Source organism: Medicago sativa, chromosome 3 (genome assembly GCF_051527215.1).
Source record: "Medicago sativa cultivar Bolivia chromosome 3, Bolivia_mono, whole genome shotgun sequence".
Lineage (NCBI taxonomy): Eukaryota > Viridiplantae > Streptophyta > Magnoliopsida > Fabales > Fabaceae > Medicago > Medicago sativa.
The window spans coordinates 49,352,059-49,362,790 of record NC_140751.1 but is presented as its reverse complement, the minus strand read 5'-3'; the positions used below and the strand labels follow the sequence as shown (position 1 = coordinate 49,362,790).

At 39.0% G+C, this 10,732-nt stretch overlaps 1 protein-coding gene across 1 annotated transcript; it reads right to left on the bottom strand.

Annotated features, from left to right (window-relative positions):
* Positions 1 to 7,670: 7,670 nt before the first annotated feature.
* On the bottom strand, positions 7,671 to 9,355 carry LOC146937943 (uncharacterized). The gene is made up of 2 exons (XM_085757810.1): positions 8,248 to 9,355; positions 7,671 to 8,026 (listed from the first exon to the last, which is right to left on the bottom strand). Exons 1-2 carry the CDS (start codon positions 9,017 to 9,019, stop codon positions 7,992 to 7,994), a joined length of 807 nt encoding a protein of 268 aa, XP_085613936.1. The 5' UTR covers positions 9,020 to 9,355; the 3' UTR covers positions 7,671 to 7,991.
* Positions 9,356 to 10,732: the final 1,377 nt, after the last annotated feature.

Here is a 10,732-nt window from a genome sequence, read left to right as displayed (position 1 = left end):
TGTGTTAGGTGTGGTTCATAGATAGTTATGTTTATGTTTTGAAGTTTATGATGTATAGTTTGTGCTTAGGACTTGTTTCACAATCTTAGTTTGCATCTAGAGTAGCGGAGGACTTCATGCTTGCCCGCACGATCATATTTGAATCACCATTTGAAATTTTTTGTTTTGAATTGTTTGACACCATTTTGAAAACCTTGTTCAAAGCCTTGTAGGTTTCCTTTTCGATTGATTTGTTTGAGGACAAACAAAAAGCCAAGTTGGGGAGAGTTTGATAAGTGTTCAAAAGTGATATGTTTCATATGGTAGTTTAGGCATTTTAGTGACTTGTTTTGCAAGATTCTCCATGGAAAACTCCAAATATTATGCAAATATGTCATTTATGCTTTTGAACCTTATTCTACCCTTTTTGTGCAGGAAAATACAAGCAAGGAACAAGGAACGTCAAAATTCAAGGAAGCTATGCTATTAGCGTGTGATACGCTATTAGCGTGATCAAGAGATGCCAAGTTCCAGAGAGATACGCCAATAGCGTACCTGGAGCGAAGCAGAAGCTGGGTTTGAAGAAATACAGTATTAGCGTAATCTACGTTATTAGCGTAAAAGCTCTAGAAGACTACGCTATTAGCGTAACCAGGGTGAAGAAAACAGGGGAAGGACCAATGTGGCACACTCCAATTGGCCAGATTATAGGCCGACTTACCACGCTATTAGCGTGAAATGCGCTATTAGCGCAGGTACAAAAACATAGCCCATTTAAATAGCATTTTTACCTCTCTTTTAGGTCATTCACTATTCCATTAGATATTTTTATACATTCTAAGAGAGAGGTTAGAGCTATTTCATAGAGATAAACACAAAGCAAGTGATTAAGGAGTAGATTCAACCCTAGATTCATTGAGACATCAAGGATCTTGGCATGGAATCTTCATCTTTCCTTCATCCTTTGCATAGTTTACATGTCTATGTGTAGCTATCATCTACTATTGTAGTATTGAGGTAACAAAACAAGATATTATGTAATCTTTTGATCTTTTAATGTATAAGGTTCTAGCTTAATGTGATTCAATATTGTTGTTATTCTTATATTTAATGCTTTCAATGAGATTCAAGATGATTTGGATACGAACTCTTGAATCTAGAACTAGAATAACAATCTATCTTAAGTTATATCATTCCTGACAAGTTTGTAAACCTTTGATAATTACTTTTAATCAAGAATTTAATGCTTTCGGATACTTAATCAGGCTGGACACGGTCGATTAAGTTATCCGATCGACTTTGTTATCGTTTAAGGGATTTGGACACAAATGTTTAAACGATAATTTAGAAATAACGATATCGCTTTGGACACGAAGGATGTTGTAGAAATGATTGTGATAATATTGGTTATAAAGCTAGAGTCTGTTAATCGATCGAGAGATTGCTGCTGTTATGCTTGATTGTTATCTTATACCGCAAGCAAAATAGTTCGATCTTCTCTCGTTTTTACTTTTATGTTGTTTAGGAATAGTGTTTTACAAACAAACCATTTATAAAGGATACCTTAATGTGAACCATTGTGAAAATGCTTATGATTAACACAACTCCCTGCGGAAAACGATCCTATATATACTCACGTGTACATAGTTATATGACATGTAGAAATTCTACATCAACAACTTTTAAAAACAATCGAAGGAATTTAAATGTTTTACCACACTGAATAAGTTGCTGCAGTTTTTCTCCCAAAACCAAAACCAAAGGACATCACACCCCCATCACATCACCTCTGTAGCAGGGAAAATACGGAGTGATTTAAGTATTTTTCGTAACACTTATTGAGTTATTTAAGTTATATAATTGAATAACTTAAATCACTTCATTGGTACGATTAAATAACTTATAGATCTAATTGGTACGGAAAAAACTTAAAACTAACTTCTTACAATTAATTAACTTAAAAACTTAAATGGTACGAAAAAGAAAAACTTAAATGACCAATTCATTACAATTAAATAACTTAAAAACTTCTAGTGTAATTTAGCCCAAAATTTATCTTAACCTTCATATGTGTTGAGTCGATTATTAGGTCTATAGTTCTACTTGTTCTTAAATAGATGTTTCTGGATGTTGTTTAAAAGGTTGTAAAATGTATCGGCTGGCACCATGAACCGATCATAAATTTTAATAAATGAGGTCAATATCATACTAGAAAGAAAGAAAAAAAAAGAAGTTGCTATTTTTATCAATGTAAATAATTACAACACTTTTTTTATATAAAGTTGCTTCTTTTGGTTTCTTAATCAATGTATTTAGAACCTTTATTTTTGGTTTTATAGTTCATTGTAGTGTTATGAATGGACTAAATATAAACAAAAATGACATATAAGTTGGATTACACTGCATAAATATCTAACTAGTGGTTAAAAATACGACGAGTAAGTGAGGTCAGCTGACCCAACTCCCCCACCTTGCATTCCATTCTCTAAAAAAAAAACTTGTCCGGATATACCTTTAATGATGTATGATCAAAAAATTTACTCTGTTTAGTTTAAATTATCTTACTAGATTTTTGGTAATAAAATGATTGAAATATGTTGTGAATTTGAGACCCAAAAACACATCAATAAACTTAAATGGGTGGAGCAAGTATCCATGACAACCAACACAACCACAAACAACAACATATTTAGATTTAATCTAGCAACCAAGTGTAAAATAAATCAAAATCAACTAAAGAACAACCAGACAAAGAGAATAAGCAATTGAAAACAACACACCAAGAATTTGTACACCCAGTTCAGATAGTTTTGATAGCGACAAATTATTAGCTGCAATGTAAATTCATATAGGTTTGATAGCAAATCACTAAAACTCTTGTATTGTTTGCAACTCTTGTAAGTTCAGTAATACACGATCCCTGCCAAGCAAATGCTCAATATAAAATCACATTGCAATGGTTATAATAACATCCTAATGTCACATGATATACTTCAAAGTTAACGAAGAAAAACTAAAATGATAACTTTAGCATTCTCTTCAAGTCTAATGTTAGGATCAAACCCTTGTAATTCACCAATTATATTATATGCTTATTCATGTGCATAGATCAGAAAATTATATCCATAGATCATATTCACATTTCATATTGATTGTATACGTGAATGAACTTCATTGTTATTCATATGATGCAATGGGTGGAAAACATTTTTATGAAAAGATATTACTATATACATAATATTGATCATAGAGGAAAACTTAACATGTTGATTTCCTTTCAACTTTTAGACCAATGGTAACAGATGATACAAAGGAATTTCAATCATTTGGTCAGAATCATTTGGAAGGTACTAGGGCTTTGAAGTAACATAATCTAAAAAAATTCATGACAAAACTAACACCTACAATTTAATCATTATCTTTAATTTCTCATCCTTAATCTTGCCATATAAATATAAACAAAATACAGATCCTAATTAATTTCACAAAAACTTACCCAAAAAAAGAATATTTGGGTAAAGGAAGGAAAACAAAGTGAAGAGAGTTATGCAGTAGTGGTGGGTGTGATTAAGGCATTTTGTAACATGTTAGTGTGCCCAATCAGTTTTACTGTTTATGGGGATGGTTTTCTATCCTGCATATTATCTTGGCAGATGTTAAATATCATGAGTTGTTAAAGAAATTAGAGGAAGTTTGTCAAAAATTATTAAAATACACAAATTTGAATTATACGGAAAAAAAAAACATTTACGAACATATGTAGGTAAATCATCTCTCGAAAAGGCCTATGATTCTGTTAGCTGGAGTTTTCTTGATTACATGATGAAGCGGCTTGGCTTCAGTGATAGGTGGTGTAGGTGGATTCGTGCTTGTGTCTTCTGTGGGAATCTCTCTGTCCTTGTCAATGGTTGCCCAACCGAGGAGGTCAATATTCATAGAGGGCTTAAGCAGGGAGATCCTTTGGCTCCCTTCCTATTCCTTCTGGTGGTGGAGGCGCCAAGTGGTTTGGTCCGTTCCGCTATATCTAGGGGTTCGTATCAAGGTTTTAAGGTGGCCGCATCTGATCTTGCCATCTCCCATCTCCAGTATGCAGATGATACTTTATTTATAGGGGAGGCGACGATGGCAAACCTATGGGCTCTTAAAACGATTCTTAGGTGTTTCGAGCTTGCTTCTGGTCTCAAGGTTAATTTTTCGTAGAGCTAGGTCATGGGGGTTAGTGTGGGGGGGGGGGGGGAATTTCTTGGATTGGCGGAGCGCTTTCTCTACTCTAAGGTGGGCAGTGTCCCGTTTACTTATCTCGGTTTACCCTTCGGCGCGAATCCCCGCCTTGAGAAGACTTGGCAGCCCCTCCTTAAGTCTCTTGCTACTAGGCTTGGCTCCTGGGGCAATAAGTATGTTAGCCTTAGGGGTAGGGTTGTCCTTCTGAACTCTGTTCTGAATTCGATTCCTATCTTCTATATGTCGGTCATGAAAATGCATGTCTTGGTATGGAAGAAAATTGTTCGTCTTCAGAGGGATTTCCTTTGGGGAGGGGTCAAGCGGACCAGGAGTATCCCCTGGGTTTCGTGGTAGGTGGTTTGTAAGCCAAAGCGCGAAGGGGGCTTGGGGGTGAGGGATCTTCGTCAAGTCAACCTCGCCCTCCTTGCTAAGTGGAGGCGGCGGTATCTTGTGGGGGAGGGTGGTATTTGGAGAGATATCATTTTCGCTCTTTATGGTGGGTGTCTCCCCTCTCCCCATCTTGGGGCTAGGCCGTCCGGCCTTCGGGGGGTGTCATCGTGGTGGTCGAATATCTCCCTCTTGGGGGGTGACAGGGAGGCTTCTGGAGACTGGTTTTCGGAGGGGGTTGCTAGAGTCATCGGGAATGGCCTCTCGACCCAGTTTTGGCATGACCCGTGGTGTGGGAGTACCCTCCTGAGAGTTAGATTTCGTCGGCTGTTTCAGCTTTCGCTCCAGGCTGAGGGTAGAGTTGGGGAGTTAGGTGCCTAGGAGGGTAGTGTTTAGGTGTGGGAAATTAGGTGGCGGAGACCTCTGTTTGTTTGGGAGGCGAGCTTGCTGGAAGAGCTGTTAGTGGTGGTGACCAGGAACTCTCGTCTTGATAGAGAGGATGGGTGGGTTTGGACCCTCAGTTCTGATGGTCGGTACTCGGTTAAATCGGCTTACAGTCACCTTTCAGGCTTGTTGTCGGGTACCGACGCCCCGGGTGGTGAGGTCCTGCAGGCGGTGTCGCGGGTTTGGAAATCGGGTGCTCCTTCTAAAGTGGTTGTTTTCTCTTGGCAGCTTATCTTAGATAGAATTCCTACCAGAATGACCTTATTTTTTCTGGTGGCGCCCATAGTGAGGGGTCGATGGTGGATAGAGCGAAACTCTTAGCTTGAAAGTGGTTCCTGGCTAAGTGCCCTCTTAGTTCCTGCTTCTTTTATGAGTGGGAGGTGCAGCCCGTCCTTTGTTGGCATTGGTAGGGTTTTGTGGTGGTTGTGTTCCTGGGGTTCTGGGGGTGCTGGTGGGGGTTCCTTGCCTTCACCTTTCCGGCCTGTCTTCTTGGTTCTCTCCTTGCCCTTTTTCCTTGTTGGGTGCGTTGGGAGTGGCGGGTCCCTTTCCGGGGGCCTGTTGGGTGGTTTTTCTTTTTCTTGGTGTGTTTTTTGGTTGGTGCCTTTGGGGTCCTCTCCCTCCCTCGTCTGTGAGGCTTCGGGTGGGCCCTAGTTCGGTGTGTGGGGTGTCCTTTGGCATCCTGTTGGTGTATTTGTACATTCGTTTCTTTTCGTTATATATATATATATATATATATATATATATATATATTGCCATTCATAAAAAAAAAAAAGGTAAATCATATCTCTACATGGATCATGTCCAAATATCAGACTATCTTCATCAGAAACACAATTTCCTCTGCATATTTTCTTTGAGACAAGAAAGACCACCTGTGTGTTTAGTGACAGATATTCCCAGAAAATAACTCAGAGGACCCAAGTCCTTCATGGCGAATTCAGAACTAAGTTTAGACATAATAGAGTCACGAAGAGCATCAGATGAGGCAGTGAGAATTATGTCATCCACATATAGAAGGATATAAGCAGTATCAAGGCCACGATGAAAAACGAATAAAGAGTGATCAGAGATGCTGTGAGAGAAACCCAATGTGGCAACATAGTCGGTGAATCTTTGGTACCAGGCACGCGGTGCTTGTTTTAAACCATAAAGAGATTTCTTGAGGAGACAAACATGCTCAGGATATTGTGGATCACGGAATCCTGGAGGCTGGTGCATATACACGGTTTCGTCAAGATTTCCATGCAAAAATGCATTTTTGACATCTAGTTGATGGAGACACCATGATTTGGATATTGCAATGCTAAGTACCATGCGAATAGTGGCTGGTTTGACGACAGGGCTGAAAGTTTCTCCACAATCGACACCTGATTGTTGATTAGCACCATTACCTACAAGACGAGCTTTGTATCGCTCAAAAGAACCATCAGATTTCTTCTTGTGCCTGAAAATCCACAAACTTCGAATAACATTAGCATTAGAGGGACGAGGAACTAATTCCCACGTCTTATTTTCAATAAGAGCATAATATTCGTCTTTCATGGCCATTTTCCAATTAGGATCTCTTAATGCATCAATGGGATTTGTAGGTAAAGGAGAGATAATTTGGTTGGTTGATGTGTGTAGGTTGAAAAGTGTACGAGGTTTGACAATACCGTGTTGTGAACGGGTTCTCATTTGAGGTGAATGAGGTGCAGGAGGGGAAATGGGTGTTGGAATCGGTGGAGAAGAGGTGGTAGGTGTTGTTTGTGGAGTCGTTGTCTGGGAGGGAGAAGGTGTTTGAACCGTGGGTGTAGGTTGTTGGGCCGAGGAGGTTGGTGAGAGGGGAACATTTGTGTGGTTCGTGGTTTGAGGGGTAGGAGTTTTTTGGGCTGCTGGTGATGGTGATTGGGTGGCGGTTATGTTGGGAGAGGGGGCTGGTGGATATGTGGTGTACAAGTGTGAGGGAAGTAGGGGGATTATGCCATCATCTAAAAAATTATAGTCAGTCGTTGTAGGAGCATTCATGGTGGAAAAGGGAAACATATTTTCCTCAAAAATGACATGCCGAGAAATAATGATTTTACGACTTGACAATTCATAGCACTTATAACCTCTATGGTTAGACGGATATCCTAGAAAGACACATGGTGTAGACCGAGGTTGGAGTTTATTCCTAGTGGTGGACGGAATTAATGGATAGCAAAGACATCCAAATACTCTGAGGTGTGAATAAGACGGGTCTTTTTGGTAGAGAATTTTGGTGGGTGACTGGAGAGTGAGTTTCTTGTTTGGAAGTATGTTGTGTAGGTAAGTGGCCATTTGAAGAGCATGGTGCCAGAAAACTGGTGGAATAGAAGCATGTGCAAGGAGGGTTCGGATTATATTATTGATTGTACGAATTTTTCTTTCGGCTTTTCCATTTTGAGGGGAGGTATGAGGACAAGAGAATTGAAAAGACATTCCATTTTTTTTCACAAAACTTATGAAAAAGAGCATTATCGTATTCCTTGCCATTGTCACATTGAAAACATTTTATTTCACGTTCAAATTGTGTTTTAACGTGAGCACGGAATTGTAAAAAAATGGAATGTACTTGTGATTTGTTTGAGATTGGAAAAGTCCACAAAAAATTAGTAAAATCATCAAGAAATAAGACATAGTAACGATGCCCTCCGGAGCTTAATACCGGAGAAGTCCAAAGATCGCTATGAACAATGTCAAAAGGCATACAAGTAACTGACAATGAATTATAAAAAGGTAATTTTATTTGTTTCCCAAGTGGACAAGAGTGACAAAAGAAATCATTTCGAAACTTATTACATAGCAAAAGTTTGTTTCGATGAAGAGAATTTAAGATAGGAGCTCCTGGATGTCCTAAACGACTATGCCATAACTCATTAGATGAAGCAGCAAAGGCGGATGGTGGTAGTGCTGTTGTGTTTGGTCTTGTGGGAATAGGGTAAAGGTCGCCAGAACTATTACATCTCATTAAAAGCGTTCCTGTCTGGAAATCCTTCACAGAAAAACCAAGATAATCAAATTCAACAGAAACGTCATTATCGATTGTAAATTTTCTGACAGAAACAAGATTTTTGATAAGTTTTGGTGCATGCAAAACATTGTTTAAGGTTAGGGAATTGGGTAAAGATGCATTACCACAACCAATTACAGGAATATGATGACCACTTCCAGCAGTAATATTATTACTCATATTAAAATAAGATGTGAGATTACCTCCATTGCCCGTCATATGAGAAGTCGCCCCGCTGTCCATATACCATTGATCATCGGGTGGAGAGATGGAGAGAGTATGCATAGCAGCTTGGATGTCAGTCGGAGCATAATAAGATGAGCCTTGTTGACTGTTCATATGAGGTGGAGCAGTTGCCATGTGAGCTTGCTGAGGTTTAGGACCTAGTATGCCTGTTTGTTGATGGGGAGCACCGGTTGTCGGATATGGACACGGTGGAGTGGCCCATGGCTGCCATGGATATGCCCACTGCTGCTGCTGCTGTCTGGGATATGTGGGAGTGGTCCACTGAGGCTGCTGAGAGGGAAACTGAGGCCACTGATGTTGCTGAGGCTGGGAACGACCTCCACCACGACCATTGTTTCTACCCCTGCCACGTCCACCACGACCATTGTTTCGGCCACCGCGACCAGCACCACTGTTGTTGTTGTTATGGTGGTTGCGCTGCTGAGAGGGAGTTGCTGAGGCTGCGTTATCATCAACAGATGATACGAAAGCAGAGTTGCTGATGGAATTTGCTGCTTTCTTTGCTTTGGCCGTTTCTTCTAGGATAATCATAGAACGAGCTTTGTAAAAAGGTGGAAGAGTGTCTCCATGACGGATTTGTGAACCCACCGTAGCATACGCATCTGTCAGGCCAGAAATAAGTTGAAGAACAAGCCTTTCGTTAGACACGGGAGCACCAACATTAGAGAGTTGATCAGACAGAGATTTGAGATGTTGACAATAGGTGGATGCATCAGGAAATTGTTCCATATGGACATTAGAAAATTCTTGCTCTAGGTAGAGAGCCCGCAAATTTTTATTGTCATAGAAAATGTTGAACAATCTGTTCCACGCATTTTCCGCGGTTGAATCCCGCTCAATGATGGTGTGAAGAAGGTCATCAGAAATGGTGCCATAAATCCATTGAAGGACAACAGCATCAAGACGTGCCCAAAGATTTGGATCGGTGTCTTTGAGATTAGGAGATGATGTGGTTTCAGATGGGATGATATGATCAATGACTTGATGAACACGGGCATGGATTTTGAAGAGTTCAGACCAAGTGTTGTATTGACCCTTTTCAATACTTAGGGTAATTTTGATAAAATTGGTGATGTTAGATGGTGAATGCGGGATGAATGGGAGGATTGGTATTCTGCGTGGTTGAAGAGTTTTTGGGAGAGGAGGAGGAAGATTTGGGAGAGGAGGAGGGAGATGACTGTGCAACAGACATGATGAGAGAAAGAAAGCTGATCAGAACAGCGTGGGTGAGATGAGAGAAAGAAGAAGGTTGTGCGGCCGGTTATGTGAGGAGAACGGCGGCACAATTAGGGTTTAGGATCAGTACATATGCTTACTGATACCATATTGGAATGATAGGCCTTGCCTTTCTATTGATTTTCAATGATACATATACAATGTCAGTTTCTCTGTATATTTGCTATACAATCATGACTATTTAATGATAATAATATTCTAATAATAACAATAATATTCTAATAATGACAATGATATTCTAATGATTCTAATAGTTTCCCCCTTTTCCACGACGTAGGAGTGACATTCCAAACGACACCGTTAAGTAAATTTCACATCTCTTTCACTTAATTTTATTTTATTTTGTTTCATGTTTAGAAGTTCATCTGATTCTGATTTTTTAATGAAACTTAGCTACACAAAAAATATTACGTTTTTATTTTACTGGGGCCTATTTGAAAAAGTGAGTCGAGTCTCCTATTTCATAGGAACGGGCGTCATACTGTAAATGATAGGAAAGGTGATATATTTTGGTGATATTAGTGTATTTTAGACGAAAAAATTGATTGATGAATTGTTAAAATAATTGAGAAAGATAGAGAAAAAATTGATTGATGAATCGTTAGTGTATTAGATGAGAGAAAATGATTGATTAAGATAGAGATAAAAACAATGTCACCAAAAACCAATGTCATCCAAGTAACATCTGATTGGGAAATGACAAGACTTGGCCGGCAAAAGATCATGTTCTGAACTGGCTCGTTGCCCAATCCTAATGCCCCATTTTGCATAGCCCCTTTCAAACGGAACAGAGAATTTGAAGGCCGCCAGATCAGTGACACCGTTTATGAGAACTAATTTCCCCCGTTTTTTTCCCCGAGATAAAATCTTGGAAAATCCGAACACTGTATAATGGTTAAACTATTTTTTTTATGCAATTTTTTTTCATTGCAAATATTATATGATTATCTCTTTTAATAAATATTTTTTTTAGAAGTACATTATTATTTTATTTTTTTCATTACAAAGAGGGTTGAACGACCGTAAGTACATTATTATTGTTTGAATGGCAGTGTAAGTAAGTATAAGTGTGTGCATATATATATATAAAGAGAAATGTTAACTTGTGCCCTTGGGGCATAAGTTAAAAAGGCTAAATGTAGAAAAAAAATCTTGGAAATTGTGCATTCAATGCATTAAAAGTTTCAAAAGTTGTATTTATAATAT